Consider the following 21,402-nt stretch of genomic DNA (forward strand, 5'->3'; position numbering starts at 1 on the left):
GACTCTCAGTGTTGCTCTGGTCTTTGATTTAGGGGGATTTTTGAGATGATGTGTCTCTTTCCTACCACCTACACTGCTTATCATATCTGGGACGTTCAAATGATCTACTAAGAACACATTCTAAGATTTCTAGCAATATATCAAAAAAGGAATTTGCTGCAAATAACAGCAACAACAGATTTAACCAAGACACCATAAAGCGAAGGAAGCAAAAATCAAATTTGATCAGAGGATTAGCAAAATCCACATGGGTTTGTTTCCCTTTAAAAAAACGAGGAAACACTTTTTCAGAAGATTCTCCTTAGGTTCAATGAGATGTCCATAATTTGCAGGACAAATCTGGGACACAGAGAAAATGCTTAGTGCGGCAGAATTCTTCCTGAACCCAGTGGTTTCGACGCACACGGCACTAAAACACAAAAGAGCGCTAAGCCCAGAAAGTCAAACCAGCGTAACAAGGAGGATTGTCCTGCAATTCAGGCAAGGCAACGTGATGCCTTTTCACTAACACTAATGCCTCCGTGTTTTAAAAGGCTATCGTGAAGGTCAAGTTCCCCAGGGAGAGGGATTTCCTAAGTAAAAGAGCCCTACAGGTCCTCATTATCCGTAATTCCCAAATCCAAAAAGCTCTAAGAAACAGACATTTCTGTAACACCCTTGGTGGCAATCCTAACCTTTTTATAGGAGGCAACATTGGACCTTTCTCTGCCCCACTTGGTGCAAATATCCATGTTCTGGTGTAGGCACAGTAAGAGGTTAGGTTCCAGGACAGTGCCCCAGACACTATCACGGTGTTCAGGAACACCCTGAATTGCCCCCGTCTAAAATCTACAAATTACAGAATTCAGAAACATCACCAACACCCTAACGTTCCAGACCTACACTGTGGATCTGTACGACTTTATTCAATGGTACAATGAATCTAGAAAACTCTAAGATTAATAAGGCAAGTTGTATCTTTTTTTCTTCTTTACTGATGTTTAAAAACCACGCAGGGAACAATTTCTTTCCTTTTCCGTCCTCCCTGTTTGTTTGTTTGTTTGTTTGAACCAAGTTTAAGTCCTGGTTACAACAAAGAAAATGAGGTGCTTGCCTATTTTCTCCCAATCACATGCTTTTTTTAGAAGTGTGTAGGGAGGGCTGGAAAAGCTGGTAGCTGGGATGTTGCCTGTCACACTTCTATCGTTGTGTGAACATTTGCAGACACTGGCAACCTGAGGACCCGCTGAGACTTCTCCAGCATGGGATTCTGGATTCTGGGTCTGGATCATGGATAAACAGGCTACCCTCCATGGAGGGGGAACATTGCCAACATTTATGAATTGTGTGCCGTTATTTTCTGATGCTAACTACCAATTTATCTGAGTACAGATTTCTTTCTTGACAAGTGGGTTTGGCTTCCTAGGGTGATGCAAAACGTTTTGTGAGTTTCTAACATAGTTGGGAACTTGCAAAATTCGAAACAAGTTTTTAAACATTTTAGAAGTCTACAATCGAAGACAGTAATTACACGCAAATGAAACAAGCAGCAGCAACTGATTAACTTTCTACATCTCCCTTAGACTGGGAATCTTAATTTTGAAAAACTGACATAGTGTTATAGCCACGAGCCTTTCCGCTATTCACAAGGTCAACTCGAAATACCATATTGCTATTAAATAAATGCTTCACAAAAGAGGCAGCTGTCATAATACAAAATCTCCTCCTTACTTTATAGCTAAACGATTCCCACAGGACTTGAAGGATATCGTCCTACAAAATCCCCCGTCTGAATATTTTCCTATGCTCAGAAAATGTGAATTACACACTTGAAAAGCTCAGGAAAATGGAATTTTGTGCATAAAACAAAGATTTCTGTAACAATTTATAACTTTTCCACTTCAACATTTTGTTTCAAATTTTCACAGATTTTGTTCCTTTTCAAAAGGTCTTGCGGGCGTGAAATATTCCAGCTGCTTCTCGCTCAAAGTCCTTTCTTAAATCATGGGAAAACCATCACATACCCCTTCTCTCTCTCCCTCTCCCTCTCTCTTTTTGTGTGTGAAATAACATACGAGAATTACATACATTTAAATTATTCCCACAAAAACTCTCCTTTGGGCTGACAGATGTGTTTTAAGCTTAACAGAGGACTTTTCTACTAAGTTTCCAACAGGGACATTCGCAATTTGGGGTATTAAAGATACAATTCAAACTGGTAAAGATACCAGTTCTATTCTAAATGTTCACTATTCCAAACCCCACTGTCTGAGTATTTCTTACTCTACCTAAGACTCTCAGCAAATCTATTTTGCTTACTATACGATCACCGCCAACTAGTTTCTTTCAAGACACCAATTAAAAAGTTGTAGGAAACAGAGCACCCTGGGTGGCTCAGTCGGTTAAGTGTTTGACTCTTGGTTTCGGCTCAGGTCATGATCTCACAGTTTCATGAGTTCGAGCCCCACATCGGGCTCTGCACTGGGCAGTACGGAGCCTGCTTGAGATTCTCTCTCTGCCCCTCCCTCCCTCACTCCATTTCAAAAAGCATTAGATAATAATAATAATAATTATTATTATTTTAAGAGATAGAATTAGAAACCTGCAGGTTGATAAATCAGGACACAGCAAAATTTCTTACATACCACTGAACTCCGCTGGGCTAATACTCTCTCACTTGGACCTGTGTTTAAGTTTGTGCAGATGTCATATAAACTGAACCCTAAGTACTCAATCACAGCGTTGCTTCTTTTTCTGTGGCCGCTGTGTTTATTTTGGAACAGACAGAGCCTGCAGATGTAGGTTTTCCTTCCCCCGCCTCTCAGGCACATGACAGTCTCTGAACAGGTAAGCACCACGTGGCCCATGGACCTTTACATGAAATGCTCTTAACATCAGTCTTTTTCAGGTGCTGTTTGCTTACTGGTCCTGAGAAATGTTTTGCTGGTAGAATCCTGTTTTAATGATTAGCGTCAGTGCATCCGGTCCTCTATAACAAAGATATTTCCAGGGCCCAAGGGACGGCCCAGGGTAACAGAGCTTTACTGATCTGGTTTCAATTAAATCCTGTTAACGAAAAAATTCTATAGAACAGATGTTTTTTACTGGTCCCTGTTAATGTTTGGATGGTTCTTTATACCAAAGGTAGTGTGACTCAGGCATTTATGTGTGCTGTTTAGCATAAAACATTTTTTTTTTTTAAATCAGTTCACTGATTTGGCAAAAAGTTTAAAATGATTTTTCCCCCTCTTTTGGTGGCACCCTTCTGAGAGTATCAAAAGGGTTGACAGAAAGTAAAGTGTGAGGTGATTCTCAACATCAGGAAGAGAGACTGGCTATGAGGGTTTTCAGTTAAGGTCCCCTTAGAGAAAAAAAAACGAAAAATCAAGTTCTTGTGTACAATGTAGCAATAAGTCTTCTGTGACATTAATACGTAACTGGGGCGCCTGGGAGGCTCAGTCGGCGAAGCGTCCAACTTTGACTCAGGTCATGATCGCAACAGCTTGTGAGTTCGAGCCCCGCGTCGGGCTCTGTGCCGACAGCTCCGAGCCCAGAGCCTGCTTCGGATTCTGCGTCTCCCTCTCTCTCTGCCCCTTCCCCACTCGCACTCTGTCTCTGTCTCTCTCTCAAAACTAAATAACACATTAAAAAAAATTAAATTACAATGTAACCATACAATTTGGATATCCTGTTCAGTTGATTAAATGAGGTGTTCCTGCACTGACCTTTTCCAGGAAGAGAATCTTATTTTTTTCTATAATAACCCAAGGCTTTTCCCTTTAAATTTTTAAAATAGGAAATGTCAGTGTTCAGCACTCAAGCCACTGCAGTGTTTCTGATGCATAAAGTATGGATAAATCACGGAAAACGTGTTAGCTGACGAGTGTCCAGGAGGGACGATCAAATGAGAACTTTCTGTTTTTAAACCGTGTTGATCCTTTTCAACCTAATATTTGCCTCTAGAGCTGGCAAGGATAGCAGGTCTTAGGCTATTCGATTGTTTTTAAGCAGAAATGCCAACTCTACATTTCCTGATTGTGGAAGGACATCCATTTTTGCACACACGCAGACACCAGGAAGTGAAGAACGATTATCGTGCTGTGCTAAGGAAAATAATACAAGTGAGAAAATATTATTTTTCGATAAGGCTATTTCCCAAACCTTTAATGAGGGCTCACAAATCTGTCCACAATATGTTAGACTATGACACAGATTTCTTCCTGCCCCGGACAATACTTCTTATCGATCTCTATGTACCCCAGCCATTTCTTCTCAGCAACGCTCAACCCGACATCTCATGGTAAAGTCCAAGAAGATAAAGTGAGCATTTCCATTCACAGGAAAGAAAAGGGGAGCTTGGTAAGAATAAGCCTCCAGGGGTCTGCTGGGCAAGACTGAGTCCAAAAGCAGAAACAGAAGAGCCTGGGAGGGGCAGGAGGAAGAAGAATTATGATTCCGTGCTGTCCGTATACAGTTCTGCTTCCGGTAAAGTACATTAGCACGTTTGACTTCTCCCTTGTCCTTACACTTCAAGGAAACTGCTCCCATAATTTTTAGATGTGTAATATTCATTCCACTGAAATGTAGTTGTGTATGTTCCCTGACGTGTAAATCTACAGAATAGTCACATCTAGAGCAAAACAGCCTTTCAGGAAGTTCGATTCGGTCCCCTCTGGCTATGAAAAGGTTACTTTGTCTTTTGTGGGCGACCATTAGTTAAAAAGGTTCTTTAATCCTCTAGATTCTAGAATATCCTAGACTTAAGCCCTGGACCATGCCGCAGTGTTCTGTGCGATCGAAGCGGACCTCTCATTTTATTGATGCTGTTCAGCAAAACATATTCTATTGACGGGTATGTATACAAGTCAAAGCCTTTCAGTTAAATGTAATGCACAGTCCTGCATGGATTATTATTAATAGACTGAACGTAACTCTACAATACTAAACTTCTCAGACTAGGACACCTAAAACGCCTAATGTTCAGCCACCAAACTAAATGTGCTCAACGTCAATGCTTTGGGGATTTCCCTGGGTATAGATGGGAAAAGGCACCAACAAGGAATTTAGAATGACCTTCTCTTATTCCAAAACGCCAGGCCACTCTTGCACACAGACCGTGGGCCTGCTGCAGATGACAGGTGTTGATCAGGGCACCGTACGGAACAGATCACCTCCACCTTCCGCGACGGGAGGTCTACCCTGGCACATAGAGTGACCTTTGGGATAAGGTGTCTGACCTCTCCCTCCCGTGAAGGCTGTTTCTCTCCCCAGACAGCTGCGGACAAACAAACTGAGAGGCAGCACTTTGACAAATGAAGCTAAACCAGGATCCTTTGTTTCTCTGAGCCCCATGAGCTAGCATTCCACAGGCTCATTAAGGGACCATGAATTACTGGGAGGCCAGGCCTACAACTTCCTCCTCCCTGGCAATCCCTGAGGCCAAACGTTCCCAGGATCTGTGGGGTCAGACGACTTCACAGTTCACGTTCCATCCTGTCAGGGTACTCTCAAAAATAAATAATATCTACAGCGGAGTTCGGGGCTGGTCAAAGAAAAAGGGGGAAGAGTATCCTTGGAGAATCGATTGCACCTGGGGTTGTTAAACTATTTTTCAAGGGATCAGAAGTCTTTGTAAGATATAAAGCTGCATTTATCAAAACCCCCAAATTCCAATACCAAATGAAGGGCATAACAAAGTAACAACTGCAAAAAAAAAAAAACAACCCAAAAAACCGAAACAACAATAACAACAACAAAAAAAGCAAACATAGTTTCTATATCCTCAAAATGTTTCATTCAACAAATTCACTGAATGGTTACTGGCCACCTATAATGTTTAAGGTCTCCTGCTAAGGCTGTAAAAAAGCCTTAGTTAAAAAAAAAACTGACTACCTCTGCTTTATAGCAAGAACTTGGGAAGCCTAAACACAAGGGGCCTGGAGGTCTCCTTATGCAAATATTCAAACTGGGCTGAAGGGACTAATTTTAGAATCAGGGGTAAGCACACTGCAACCCACCAGCCCTCTGCTGGTTTTTGTATGGCCCATGAGCTAAGAATGGCTTTTATATTCTTTAAATGGTTAGAAAACAAACAATTCAAAAGAACTGTATTTCAGGATACAAGAAAATGTATACAAAATTCAAATTTCCAAGTCTATAAATAAAGTTTTATTGGAACACTGCTATACTCCTTTATTTACCTGTTGTCTATGGCTTCTTTTGCACCTACAAAGGGAGAGCTGAGTAATTACAGCAGAGACTCTATGGCCTGCAAAACCCAAGATTATTTACCATCTGGCCCTTTACAGAAAATGTTGGCTTACCCCCCACCTTTTTTTTTTTTTTTTTAACATTTACTTATTTTTGAGAAACAGAGAGAGACAAAGCACAAACAGGGGAGGGGCAGAGAGAGAGGGAGACACAGAATCCGAAGCAGGCTCCAGGCTCTGAGCTGCCAGCACAGAGCCCGACGCGGGGCTTGAACCCACGAACCGCGAGATCATCACCTGAGCTGAAGTCAGACGCTTAACTGACTGAGCCACCCAGGCACCCCAAACTGACCCTTGTTTTAAATCATAAACTAGGTTTTTTGCTTTTGCTGAGATATCGGAATGAGAACATACACCTCAGGCTTTGTTAGAAAGCTTTAGATATGCACATGGAGACCAAAGAGAAAACAGCGAAGGCTTCACAAACCAGGCCGCATGAACTTGACAAATCTAGACAAGTACAGGTAAGCCACCAACTGAAGTAGTTTAGATCAAATCTGCCAAAGCATGAGAAAACGTACAAGTCCCATCATGGAGTAGAGTCAGGATTTGTGTTTCTTTAAAAAAATTTTTTTAATGTTTATATTTGAGAGAGAGAGAGAGAGAGAGAGAGAGAGAGAGAGACAAGGAGCAGGGGAGGGGCACAGAGAGGGAGACACAGAATCTGAAGCAGGCTCCAGGCTCCGAGCTGTCAGCACAGAGCCCAGCATGGGGCTCGAACTCACGGACCGTGAGATCATGACCTGAGCTGAAGGTGGATGGATACTCAACCAACTGAGCCACTCAGGCACCCCAGATGTTAGAATCTTCTGATAAAGATTTAAAAACAACAAAAAAAAATTTAATGTTTATTTATTTTTGAAAGAGAGAGAGAGAGAGAGAGAGAGAGAGAGAGAGAGGGAGGGAGAGAGAGTACAAGCAGGGGAGGGGCAAAGAGAGAGGGAGATACAGAATCCAAAGCAGGCTCCAGGCTCTGAGCTGTCAGCATAGAGCCCGACATGGAGCTCGAACTCACAAACCGTGAGATCATGACCTGAGCCGAAGTCGGACGCTCAACTGACTGAGCCACCCAGGCGCCCCAGTGTTTCTTAATTTTAATACCAATTTTGTGTATTTCCTATTGATGAGTCAGAACGCTATGCCCAGACACTGTTTTCTTGTACATTTAGACCTTGATTCTAAAATATGGGCTATCCCAGACATCTCTCGGGGAGTTCAAGAAAGCAGAATGCCTGGAATAATGTCTGTCTTTGAGCAGACAGTCCCGTTGGTGGATGTCTCCAACTCCCTACTCTGAGGGCTCCACTAACGATCATGAGAAAATGAGAGGCAATTCAACCACGCTGGTCAATGGGCAAAGCTTCAGGAAATGAACGGCACTGAGCAGCTGGCAGTTCCACAAGTTAACAACCAGCGCATAGTGTCCCCGGTGGTTAAGTGTTTACATTCTCTCCAATGGAATATCTAGAGAGGGAAGAAAAGTAGAAGTGGGGAACCGAGATACTTTCATGAAGGAAATCTCCCTATGGGATAGCATTTTGTCCTTTGGAGGAGCAGGAGACTAAAACGGAGAGAGAAAAAAAATGTCCACATTGTAGGATAATCTAAAGCCCTGTTCACACCAGAGTGGTGACTTCAGGCTCTAGGTTCCAGCTGACAAACCTCACTAGTGGCCATGTGTGACAGTGGGTGCTGATCTCTGCTTTAGTGATCTCTAGGCTTTTCATTTAGTATAGAATATCCTCCTTCCTGTTACTATGTTTCCTCTGCCCGATACGTCTGTTTCAATTGACAAGTTGAGAGGTGGCTCTCATCAATATATATATATATTTTTAATTTTTTAAATAATTTTGTTTAACATTTATTTACTTTTGAGAGAGAGACAGAGCGTGAGCAGGGGAGGGGCAGAGAGAGAGGGAGACACAGAATCCGAAACAGGCTCCAGGCTCCGAGCTGTCAGCACAGAGCCCGACACCAGGCTCGAACTCACGAACCGCAAAATCATGACCTGAGCCGAAGTCACTCAACCAACTGAGCCATCCAGGCACTCCTCGTTAATATCTAACATTAAAGCACTGCCCTCCTACAAAGTATAGAAAGAATAGTTTCTTTTAATAAAGATTAACAGAGCACAGTAAGAAAACAAATCCTTTTGTAAACTCACCTAGAAAAATCTCCCTTTGCCTCCTGTAGAAGAAAAAATTCAACATCAATGAAACATTCCTGTACAGTGTTCCAGACTTTTAAATACATTCCACGGTCATGACCACTCCCTCTACTGAGTAAGCTCAGCTTACTACTGCTGCTGTCCTATCTGCTATAGGAAGACAATGGGGAAAGGACCATGCATTTGCCACATGAATATGAGACACAAAATTAAACTTTAGAGAGTTATACACAAAGAAAGTGATTCATAACAACAAAATGCAAGTTTCTACCTCTGGACTCTGGTCTACCTTTTTCTGGATTGAGGATTCCGGATCTGAACATGTGTCCGGGTAGAACTGCTTAGTGTCTTATGTTACTTGTTTTGTATTGTGGGCTCTTTCCTCGTCATCCTAAGAAGGGGCCATGGAACCTTCAAGGAATCTTGAATATAACAGTTGTTTAAGAAATCTTTGTGGAAGAAATAAATGAATGCCGTCCTTCTAATTCATCTTGCCAGCGTTACTAAAACTGTCATTGCTGCTGATTTTCATTAATACCTCTTTTGCCCATAAGTGAAAGGCCTGTCCTTTCCTTGTCTTTCCATAGGATGTGCAATGATTCTCTTGGCAGTTACATCTTGCTATTTACTGGGCTTTCTCCAGAGTGGGGGAGGGCACTAACCCTGAAGAAAAGGGAGTTACTGAACGATCCTTGTTTCCCCCAGGCTCAAGTGATACACACAATTTTCCTTTGCAGAGAGACCCTGTCTTAAAATTCTGGAATGCCAGAAGCCTCTATTGACTGCCATGGTGTAGCTCCTTCCTATTAGTGTCATAAATAATTAAGATGACAAATAGGTAGTGAATATGGCAGCCTGCTGGGTGTGCTCAATCTTACTCCCATCTCTACTGCGTATGGCTCTGGGACAGCCAGATGAGGACAGGACAACTCACCTGTAAAATATAGGAGGCTAATTCAAACACCACTTCACTGTCAACATCGATCAGCTCCTAGAGGGACAAACCAAAAAGAAAGGTAAGTTTGGTCCTTTAACAGGATTTCTTTAGGACATCTCCTAAAAAAAGACCCGCTCTCTTTTTTCTCAGCTGTTTCCCAGAATCTCAAACGCTCAGAGAATATCCCTGTGCCAAATTACTTGGCCCTAAATGATTCCCGACATTCTATTCGCAGCTTTTAGCCAAAGGCGGACCCCAGTGGTCCTGGATCTCCCCAGTCACCTCAAAGCTTTAAATCTTGATGAGAAATTAGGGAAATGTTACAAATCTGTGAATCTGATTCATCAGTGGCGTAAGGTTACTTGATAACCAATGGTGATTTCTTGGTGAACTTGACTTTGGGACCAGGAGTAAGGCTTTATGGAAACGAAAAAAGTATAATGGGATTGTGACTCTTCAAATTAAAGTTAAATAAAAATTAAAAATACAGTTTCTCATTACAATGCCTTCATTGCTTTTATGCACTCAACAGTTCGATGCAGCGGCTGGCTGCATATGGGGTCATAGCAGGTACGGACCACTCTTGTCCTTGTAGAAAGTTCTACTGGCCAGCACTGCCACAGAGTCTAAGTTTAAAAACGCTTCTTTCCTATTACTTCTTCCCCTAAATATTTAATCATGATCTAAGGATATGGTCTTAAAAGGGTATAAACCTGTCCTTGGTTTTTGAAAAAAATCTCATATATGTATTTTTCAATATGCATAGAGTTCATATCCATTTTCTAAACAGCTTTTTGAGGTGTAACTGATACACAGAAAAAATTGCACATTTAATGCACACAATTTGATGATGTTGGACGTATGCAAACGTTATGACCCCATCACTATGGTCAAGGTAATAAACATCCGTTGTCTCCAAGCCCAGTCCTCTGCTTTCACTGAGAACAGAAATCCAGAAATGTCAAGGGACTCTCCCCAAGTCACAAGGCCTTAGTGGCCGTGAGGAGACCAGAAACAATCCCCCAACCTCTTGTCCGGCAAGGGACCTCCCTGAGTGCGTGAGTGCCCCTGAGTCAACAGGGACTCAGGAGGTATCAGCTGGTGCTTGTCAGAATGGCTACCATTAAAAAGACAAGAAATAGCACGTGTTGGAGAGCAGGTGGAGAAGAGGGAACCCTCGTGCACTGGGGGTGGGGGGGGTGAGCATAAACTGGTACAGCCACTGTGGAAAACAGAATGAAGGTTCCTCAAAAATTTAAAAATAGAACTATCGCAGATCATGTGATCCAGAAATTCCACTTCTGGCGACGGGTCCAAGGGAAATGAAACCAACTCAAAAAGATGTCTGCATGCCTTGTTCGCTGCAACAGCCAGTTGTAAACATGGACACAGCCTGTGTCCATCAATGGGTGAATGGATAAAGAAAACGTTGTATAAGCACTGGGCATTGTACGTAAGTGATGAATCACTAAATTCTGCCCTTGAAACCAGTGTTACACTATACGTTAACTAACTAGAAATTTATTTTATTTATTTCCTAACTAGAATTTAAATAAAATTTTGAAAAAAAAAGTGTGGTATGTGTGTGTATGTGTGTGTGTGTGTGTGCGTGTGTGTGTAATGGAGTATTAGCCATAAAAAAGAATGAAATCTTGCCCTTTGTCACAATATAGATAGATCTTGAGGGCATTATGCTAAGTGAGGTAAGTCAGACAGAGAAAGACAAGTACTGAGTGATAGTGCTGATACACAGAATGTAAAAGAAAGAAAGAAAAGTCAAATTCGTAGATACAGAGAACAGATTGGTTGTTGCCGGCGGTGGGGGAGAAAGGGTGAAAGGGGCCAAAAAGTAAAAGCTTTCAGTTTATAGAATAAATAAGTCCTGAGGATACAATGTACAGCATTGTGACTATAGTCATTGTAGATTTGAAGGTTGCTAAGAGGTATAGTTACTGTATATTTGAAGGTTGCTAAGAGAAGCAGATCTTGGAACTTCTCAACACAAGGAAATAAATGTCTATGTGGACGGACGGTAATGTACAAATATCGGGCCATTATGTTGTACACGTGAAACTAATACAATATTATGTGTCACTCACATTTCGACTAAAAAAAGTAAGGACTCGGTGTCAGCCAACATATTCTTGGAACCATATCTATCACTGAAGTTAGCCAAAACTAGAGTTATTTTTCGCTCGAATTATAAACCGAACTCTGATTCATGGATTTTCTAATGAGTTTCTTTTGTGGTCCACAACTGGACCCTGGAATTCAAAACAATGCGCTCGAGCAAGCCTGTATCTTTCGAGGGAGGGATATCATTTGGGCTCTTTCAAAAGGCTTAGTGATTTCAAAGACGGATAATATTTGCCACCGAACGACCTTACAAGTGTGGGCTAAGAGAACCAAGGAGACCATATGGAAGGATCGGGCACAATAATTCTTTATGCTTAACCAGCTGAGAGAGCTTTACGGCCGCTGTAATTGATATAGACTGTCAGGGTCGGGATACAGAGGAATGTGTGGAATTGCCGTTCTGGGATTACCAGATCCCATCAGAATGTAAATCATTTAACAATGTACAAATGATTTAACAGAAACACTGTCCAGGGTTTCCACGGCGGACCGCTTCCACATGCGCTACGTTCCTTTCCATTCCCACCGACTGACTTCCTGCACGCTCACGGGCGCTGGCCCCCGCACGGTCTGTGTGCTCTCCTGTCAAACATTTACACCCGTGTTGCAGCTAATGGTCGATGGTGGGCTAATCGTTAACATTCGAGGAGAGGCTTATCTAGCGTGCGACTCAAAACCAGCCATCAGGAACAGCCCTTTTAAGTGTGAACACAAGCTTTTAGTTCATGATGTGACTCATCCGCTAAATGAAAATGTACCTGTAAGGGGAAGAAGGGTAGAGAAGGCAGAGGAAGGTCTTTCTTTGGCACTCCAGAGGTGCGATCTTTCTGCTCAGGCAGAGAAAATAAACTGAATGAGACCACAGAGAGGGCAGGCGAAAACCACACACTCTCCTGGGGTGCAGGGTTTTCCCTAGAAGAGGACGACAGGGGAAAGGAGGAGGGCACCTGCTTCACCTACTACTGAATAACGTGTTCGGCTTTCTCTGATCTTTTGAAGAATGCCCCGAAAAACGTGACCGCCCGCAGGTGTGCGCGTGTGTGCTCAGAGCAGGGTTGGGGAGGATGGCCCGCTTCCTCCCACTCTGCGTTGTTTTATCCCAGGTGACTCAGGAGCTCAAGGAAGAGGCCCGGGGTCATGTATCAGCAGCATCACGGTTAACAATATTCTCAGAAAGATTTCCATCTGTGGGTCTCCAAGAGTTCCAAGTAAATAGCCCCACGAGAACCTCGGGTGGCAGGTGTGAGGTTCTCCAAAAGTGCTGAGAACTGGAGGACCTCTTCACGACCCCCGTGCTCCAAGGGACTTGGTGGGGGTCTTTACACAACCCCGGATCTTAACGAAAAGCATTCCTCTGTCGTCGGCAATGACAGAAATTCCAGCTTTCGCGTGAGGTTAATACGCTCAATATAACAGAAAACGTGACTAACAACCATATGGTAGGCTGATAAGATTTCAGGGAGGACGATCCATTGCCGGGTCCATCCAGAACAATCTGCAGGGCTCGCCCACCACTACCACCTCTCTCCTCACCACAAAATGACTGAGGAGTTTGGTTCTTGCCACCCTCCTTAAGATCACTTCTACTCTCACTAGAAAGTTCCAGGTTCTAGTTCCAACCCCCCACCCCCATCAGCTCCGGGACACTGAAGAAATCACTGGATCTCCTCCCGTTTCGTTTTCCTCCGTAGAAGGGGGCTAATGACTTCTTTTCCAATTATTTTACTGAGTTTGGTGAGGAAATGGAGGGTGATTTAGAAACCCTGAGACACCTGCAAATATCCTGTCTATAGGATTTATTGGGGCTCACTGGTGCTTACAATCTGACCCCCACAACGTTGCCTCTGTGCTTCAGCGTTGTTCGGCATTCACGGGAATCTTTAGTAAGACGTATTTTTCTAACGAGGAGAGAACATTATGCAAATATGTCTCCATGTGTGTGTCTATCACCCAAGTGGTCCCGATGCCACATCCGGCCTCCCTGTGCCTGTGTAAGCACCCGGGCTCATTGCACAACTCATAATGGCTGCATGATGACGCCCCAGGCAAACAGGGGCTGGGGTGCAGGAAGGGACTGACGTGGTCTTGCACAACCATCTTCCTTAGCCCTTTGCCGGTTTTTCATCAGTCAAGTTCCCTCCTGTTTGGCTAATGACCCACTGGCGTATGGGCCATTCATGCTGGGCCACCGTGCTCTGACTCTGTGGCACAGTGATTCCTTCTGCTTCTGGCCCGTATCGTGACCCCGGGGAGTCTCTCTCTTAGAGGTCACGAGAACCACCAAGATGGTGAGCCAGAGTGAAATTTGTCTCTAGAATTGAAAACGAAAAGTCCCTCTCTGTCCTTCTTTCCTTCCACCCCCTGTCATAGGAACACACACACTAAACCTACAATCATCAAGTGAAAAGACAAGGAAGGGCTGGGATTCTGTAAGTCTGAGACTAATACTTATGTTGCCTCCTTTGTCCTGTGGGGCCTGACTGCGGGCTTTGTTTCTCTCATCTTCAGACAAGACGATACGATCTGTTCATTAGCAAAGCTCTTTGAAGATCTTGGATAAAGACCACTTACTTCAATTTCAACAAGAGTGATGGTGTTTAGCCCTACATAGCAAAGGCACCCCAAGGATGATTATTTAAATTTTAATAATTTGTGAAGCTCCCAGACCTATGTGGCCAGCTCAGAGAAGAAGGCGGGGCAAGACCAGCAGCCCACATAAAACAGGAATTTTAAGTTTCTTTAGACATGATCCGCTCTCAGTGGATACATGTAGGCATCAGACTTGACCATTTCACAGGAGCTATGCAAATCCTTGCTCCCTGGGATTGGAAAGTAACGGATGAAAAACAATTTACTGAGCATTGTGTACGTGCCTAGTTTAGTGACAGTCATGGAAGGTGACCATAAAAACTCACTCTGAAGAATGCTCGTGCCAATTTGTCCTCCAGCCCAAAGAGTCCCACTGCAGCCCACCTTTAGATACAGATGATGGGTTGCTTCTTTGGCGATCACTGGCGGACAAGATAAGGGTTGAGAACAAGCACTTCGGTGTGACAATCATATTTAAGAGTGGATAGTCAATCCCGTATTATCAATCGGAATCCTTCTTTTTTAAAAATTAAAAAAGACGCTGACATTTTGTGTCCTAGCACTTGTGGCCGGCAAGACTTTCAAAAATTATTGTGGTGATGACCTCTTGACAGCAAGTTCCCTTCAGCAGCGGAGAGAAGGCAGGATTCTATCCTGCAGCCTGAAGGCGGGGCAAAAGCTGAGATCAGAATCCGCATTCACCCCATCACTCCCGTTGGGTATGACAAGTCCACTGTCTCCCATGAGGCTGGTCGATGGGCCTCTTCGGTTTGGCAGAGGAAGCCACATCCAAAGAGAGAGAAGACTGGAAAGAAAGCTTGGCAGGAGAGCTCTGCTTTCCTGCATGATTTTCCACACAACATCAAGGTAGACTTCCCATGGGAGTTTTCCACAAAAAAAGGCACGCATTTGTAAGTGAGTTTTATCTATCCCCTGGTCATAAATTTCCTTTCCATCATCCACCTGTAATCGTGACGACTTAAAACACACGAGAAATGCTGTTGAAGCATGTGGCTATGTGGGGTGTCAGTGACCCCCACTCTGTACCTCCTCCTGTTCCCCTTAAAGTTCACAATTAGAACCCTGCTCTCTCATGACCATATTTTAATCCTCTGCTACTTGGATTGATTCTGACTGTATTTTCCTGCTATTTTTGTAGAAAATAGGGGGACCGTAAAGTGCAAAGCAAAAGGAAGTGAGAGAGAAACCCACAGGGTCAGGCCGTCGGCCTCCCGGTGAAGAAAGAGTGGAAGGCAGGAAGGTGGGGCTCCTAATTTGGGGAAAATAACAAACAGAACAAAACAAAACAAAACAAAACACCTTTCCTCACTTTTCTGCTATTAAAGAGATCAGAGGTTTGTTCTCTGGAGAAGACGCACAGGAAGCTGGAATGAGGTCCACCCAAAGTGCCAGGATTAGAAGGGAATCTGTACCCCAACTGGAGGTGTTTTCTCCCCGATCCTGGAGGTGGGGGACACACCCAGGCAGGAAGTGGAGGACCAGACAGGAAGTAGAGACCAGACAGGAAGTAGAGGATGAGCACTCAGACAGGAAGTGGGAAGATTCTCCCCTGGAGAGAATAAGGAGCCACGAGAAAGGTCATCCAAACACTGCCATTCAGGCTTCCTACTCCAAGAACCAGTCTGCCACTGGATCACTCCACAGGGACATCCACCAGCAGACCACCTCCACCTGGGTGCCTCACTCTTACCTACAGATGGACGGACCACGACCAACAGTCAACTGAAGAAAGTCTCCAATATGAAAGACAGAGACCAAAATAAATACATGGGGGGGCGGGGGGGGGGGAAGAACTGAAAAGAAACAGAAACGTCACAGAATATGCATAACTGACGTTGAAACAAAAGGAGTTCAAAAATAGTAAAGGATAATATAATTAAAAAATATATATATAAAGATCAGAAAATATGAAGTCTTAGAAATTAGAAACATAGTATCAAAAGTTAAAAAGCCAATAGAGGCTCAAGATAATACTGATCATTCTGTATTGAATATTCTGTATTGAATATTCTACTTCTAGAAAGTAGAATAAAACGACAGAGATGGAAAATAAGAGCTGCAAGGTATCAAAGCAGGAGGCTTTGCCCAGCATCTAATTAGCAAGAGTTCCACAAGGAGAGCACAGAGAAAAGAGGAGACACCATCAAAAAAATAATACAGAAAAATCTCCCAGAATTAAAGAATACCAGTCTCCAGACTAAAAGTGCCCATCGAATACACAGCATCGTGGATTTACAAGGACCCATTTCAGGGCATAACATCCTAAAATTTTGGAGGAAGAGGAATAAAGAGGCAATCCTAAAAGATACCATCGGTGATGGTGGGAGAGGGAGAGGGTCCACATACAACGTATAGCACAGCAGACTTCCCCGGAGCAAACTCTGAAGCAACACCTTTGATATTCTGAGAGATGTGTTCATTTCCATATCCACTCAAACTATCAGTCAGATATAACAGTAGAAGAGAGACTTTCTCAGATACGCAAGGACCCAAACACTGTACTTCCTATATGCACTTTCCCCGGATTTACTGGAGGAGGTTCTCCAGTGAAACAGTGGCATAAAAGAAAACACAGGAAGACTTGGGATCCAGGAAACAGAGGACCCACTCCAGAGCTGAGTGGCGAACAGACAGGATGGGTAAGGGGGTCCTGTGCTGGGGGCTGTGGATGAGGCCAGGTCCAGACTGGAGTCAGAGGATGGAAGGTGACAGGGAGGTCCCAGGAAGCAACAGCAAAAACCCAACTCACGAGAGGAATGGATGAATCACCCGAAGCGCTTGGAAATTAATGTGGGCATGCATCGGGAGTCCGGAGGAGCTCTCGGGAAAAAAAAATGATGGGTACATAGAAACTAAACAAGTAACAGCAAGGCAGTTATTACCTTTAGGTAAGACAAGTGGTTGTCTGAAAAAGGGAATCACAACCATAGAATGCTACCTGGATTAGTCATAATAATGTAATGCTAACGGCTGTAGCTTTTACGCAGAACTGTGCTTACCGCCATTTTGGGGAAATGGGGAATGAGAAAGTGGGGGTGGTTGTATACGACACCTTAATCTTCACCTGTTCCAATTGGAATTCAATAAATCCAAAATGGATAAATCAAGGAATAATGCCTCATGCCAACTTACTTAGACATAGGCAAAAAAAACAGAAGGAATGGCTAAAATTGTTGAAGGTGGTGGGCTTTTTTTCATAATAAGTCTCTTATTTAAAGCCATTCAAAGCCAGTAGGTTGGGCGTCCGACTTCAGCTCAGGTCATGATCTCACGGTTTGTGGGTTCGAGCCCTGCGTCGGGCTCTGTGCTGACAGCTCAGAGCCTGGAGCCTGTTTCAGATTCTGTGTCTCCCCCTCTCTCTGCCCCTCCCCTGCTCGTGCTCTATCTGTCTCTGTCTCTCAAGAAATAAAAAATGTTAAAAAAAATTTTAAAGTCAAGTGACCTTAAAATTTTTTTTAACGTTTATTTATTTTTGAGAGACAGAGACAGAATCCGAGTGGGGGAGGGGCAGAGAGAGAGAGAGAGAGAGAGAGAGAGAGAGAGGACAGAATCCAAGGCAGGCTCCAGGTTTATTTATCTGAACAACTGAGATTTCTGGTACCCTGCAGGGGTCATTCCCTAAGAAACAGGGAGGGAGGTAATACCAATCTTGTGCTGGGTAAACCGAAGCCCCCGTCTATCAGCATCGCACTATGTCTATCAGCATCGCACTATGTCTATCAGCATCTGGCACTGCCCTCCGGGCTCCTCCAGGCCTCCAAAGTGCCAGAGGCGGCGTCGAGGGGCACACAGAAACTCTCAGCCAAGATGAACAACCCACGTCTGGGTTCAAGTGAACAGGGCTACCACAGCGGGAGCTAGCTCATCACGTGCCTGGCCCAGTGCTAACCAACTACACTCCCGCTTCGTCTGGCTTCGGCTTCCCAACAAGGGGGTGGGTCGGGGCCTTTAATGTCCTTGTTCAACCAAAGAGGAGATATTCAGCCTGGGGACGCCACAGAAGGCGCGCACGTTCACTGCATTCACTGCGGGGCACAGCTAGGATGGGAACCCAGGCGTGCGGGGCTCCAGATCTCAACTCCCAATGACACTCTGTGCGGGGCCTTCCCCCCGCGTTTGCATAGTTACAAGTGTGCAAAACTGGCTGCCCTGTCTGTTCCACCACTTCTGGTCCTTGGTCCTTGAGTAAGTCGCTTAACCTCCGGGACATCAGTTTTCTTTCTCTGGAAAGCTAAAGATTCTGGGTCTATCTCACCCAGGAGGCTCACATAAGATGATACGTGTGAACATTTCAAATAAGCCCGAAGTGGGGGCGCCTGGGTGGCTCAGTCGGTTAAGCGTCTGACTGGCTCAGGTCATGATCTCACGGTTCGTGGGTTCGAGCCCCGCGACGGGTGCTGTGCTGACAGCTTGGAGACTGGAGCCTGCCTCGGATTCTGTGTCTCCCTCTCTCTCTGCCCCTCCCCTGTTCACGCTCTGTCTCTGTCTCAAGAATAAATAAACATTAAAAAAAAATCAAATAAATAAGCCCGAAGTGCCAATTTCTGCAAACGAAAATATTATTTCTGATGGACGGGAGGGAGACAGGCAGTCTTATGACCCTACTTGGTCTCTGATAGAAACTTCAGGGAAGCCAGGCTCCAGTCCGGATCCTGAGAAGAGACAGTTGGGGTTCTGGATGGCAGAGAGCCGCCCAGGCGATAGGCTGGGGGACGCTGCGGGTGCCGTGGCCCCAAACGTGGCTGCACTGTTACCCCCACCTGAAGAGCCTGGGGATTTGGTCTCCTGTTCTATTTTCCATTGATCCCAGAGTCTTCGAGCAGCATGGTATTCATAAGCACTGCAGCCTTCTGCTCCAGCTAAGCATCTGTATCTGGACTGAATGGAACACCTCCGAGAGAGAAACTTGCTCACCTTTACCCAGGTGTCCGTACAAGCACAATCTGGGGCCCATTTTCCCCGCCGGGTTGAACTGAGGAAATCAGTTCCGGGGACTGGTGCTTCCAGACATTCACTGCCCCAGGGTGCCACCTGGTGGACGATGCTCAACTTTGTATTCCTGAACTTTCTCCAAGGGCCTTCCCGTTCATTAAACAAAAACCCTCAGAGACTCTCAGTCTGTAAGCTACCTGAGGCCGGTATTATTATTTCCACGCTTAAATGAGAAAACGGGCTTAGAGAAAGGAAGGAATTTGCAAGATCCTGGACCTGCGGTTACTGCCTTTTTCCTCCATTCGGTGAAACCCCCAAATACTGTAGTCTGAGCAGTCTGGGCTTGAGCCAGTTTAAGTCCTGACTCAGCAACTGTCACCAAGTGAGGTCCTTTCACACGACTGAATTTGATCCTTACCAGGCCCTCCATCACCGTGGACACCTGCATTTAGAGGGACTATTCTGTGCAACGAACCTGCTGACGTATTTCTAGAAGAAAAACGGATGGCTGATATACCAATCCAACTTGTGTGTGTGTGTGTGTGTGTGTGTGTTTTAATGTTCAGCGAGTTGTTGCAATCCCCCCAGATAGGGTTTGGTTAGACATGAAAACACAGGCAATAGGATCTCCTCAGACTTCTCTGAGGACGGCCACTGAGCACTTTACGATGAGTGCACTTAGCTTTGAAGTTCTCTGTGGCTGCCAGGGCCTTCTCCACTCTCGGGAGAGCCTGCCCTCTGGGGCTCAGGGCAGCCCAGCGGTTGAGCCCCACGATCTGGAATCAGGCTGCTAGCTACGGGCCCCCCAGCCAATGTTGCCATTTGGCAGATATGCGACCTCGGGCGAATCTCCTAACTTCCCTATGCCTCACCTTCCTCACAGGGAAAACCTGGATAGAAAGTAGTATTCGCCTCAAAGTGTTGTGAAGGTTCAGCCGCACAACTTACAGAAAGCCCTCAGCACCCAGCATGCCACGGTGCGATATTCTTAAATATCAGCTTTCTCTGTGGTGGTTAATGAGCTGGCCTGAGGTGGTGCCCTGAAGGCTTCCTTGATGAGCACCAGTGTGGGTGTTCAAATACGTTCTCCCAGGAGAGGCTCTCAAGGTGTTCTGCAAGCCTCCTTCCCAAGGGAGGGTGTGTGTGCTAGAAATGTGTGTGGGCATTTTGGGTTATCCAATGAAAGGAAACACTACAAGCATGTGAACTTGATGCAGGGCGAGGGACTGTCCTACCCAGTTAAGAACTGTCTCCTGACTGGCGCCTGGGTGGCTCAGTTGGTTAAGCATCCGACTTCGGCTCAGGTCATGATCTCACGGTTCGTGGGTTCGAGCCCTGCATTGGGCTCCGTGCTGACAGCTCGGAGCCCGGAGCCCGCTTCGGATTCTGTGTCTCCCCCTCTCTCTCTGCCCCTCCCCCGCTCATGCTCTGTCTCTCTCAAGAACAAATAAACTTAAAAAAAAATTAGAAAACAATATTACAAAGAAAGAATTGTCCCTTGAATAGCCATGTTTCTAAAGAAGATGTACAAATGGCCAACAAGCATCTGAAAAGATGTTCAGCATCGTTAGGGAATCATTAGGGAAATGCAACTCAAAATCACAATGAGATACTGGCTAACACCCAGCAGGGTGGCTATTATTAAAAACCCCCCACAAAATAACAAGTGTTGGTGAGGAAGTGGAGAAACTGGGACCTTTATGCAATGTCGGTGGGAGTACAAATGGTGCTGTCACTGTGCAAAACAATATGGCAGCTCCTCAAAAAATGAAACGTACAACGGCCACATGATCCAGCAGTTCCACTTTTGGGTACACACCTGAAAAAACTAAAAGCAGGGACTTGAAGAGATATTTACAGGCCCCTGTTCACAGCAGCATTAAACACAATAGCCCAAAGGTGTAAGCAACCCAAGTGTCCATTGACGGATGAATGGATGAAGAATATGTGGTCTATACGTACAACGGAATATTATTCAGCCTTAGAAAGAAAGGGAATTCTGACCTGTACTATAACGTGGATAAACCTTGAGGTCCTACTGCTGAGTGAAATGCACCAGTCACAGAAAAACAAACACTATAGGATCCTCTTATGTGACGTCCCTAGAGTAGTCCAATTCATAGAGACAGAAAGTAGGATGGTGATGGCCAGGGGCTGGGGGGATGGGTAGATCAGGGAGTGAGCGTTTAGTGGGGACGGTGTTTCAGTTTTGCAAGATACAAAGAGTTCTGGAGACGGATGGAGGCGATGGTTGCACGGCACTGTAAGTGGACTTAATATCACTGAACTGTATACTTACCAGTAATTACAATGATAAATTTTATGTGTATTTTAGCATCCTTAAAAAAAAATCTGTCCAGCCTAAAGTGCCG

At 44.7% G+C, this 21,402-nt stretch overlaps 1 protein-coding gene across 10 annotated transcripts in view; it reads right to left on the bottom strand.

Annotated features, from left to right (window-relative positions):
* The window catches only part of FRMD4A (FERM domain containing 4A), a 606,423-nt gene that overhangs the window by 100,493 nt on the left and 484,528 nt on the right, over positions 1-21,402 (bottom strand). For all 10 annotated transcript variants that reach the window (XM_053225322.1, XM_027073468.2, XM_053225320.1 and 7 more), the window contains 2 exons: positions 9,350-9,406; positions 8,413-8,435 (listed from right to left, as the gene is read on the bottom strand). In XM_053225322.1, the coding sequence (XP_053081297.1) occupies positions 8,413-8,435; positions 9,350-9,406 (80 nt within the window). The remainder of the gene's footprint in view (positions 1-8,412; positions 8,436-9,349; positions 9,407-21,402) is intronic.

The sequence above is a fragment of the Acinonyx jubatus genome, chromosome B4, assembly GCF_027475565.1.
Source record: "Acinonyx jubatus isolate Ajub_Pintada_27869175 chromosome B4, VMU_Ajub_asm_v1.0, whole genome shotgun sequence".
Taxonomy (NCBI): Eukaryota; Metazoa; Chordata; class Mammalia; order Carnivora; family Felidae; genus Acinonyx; species Acinonyx jubatus.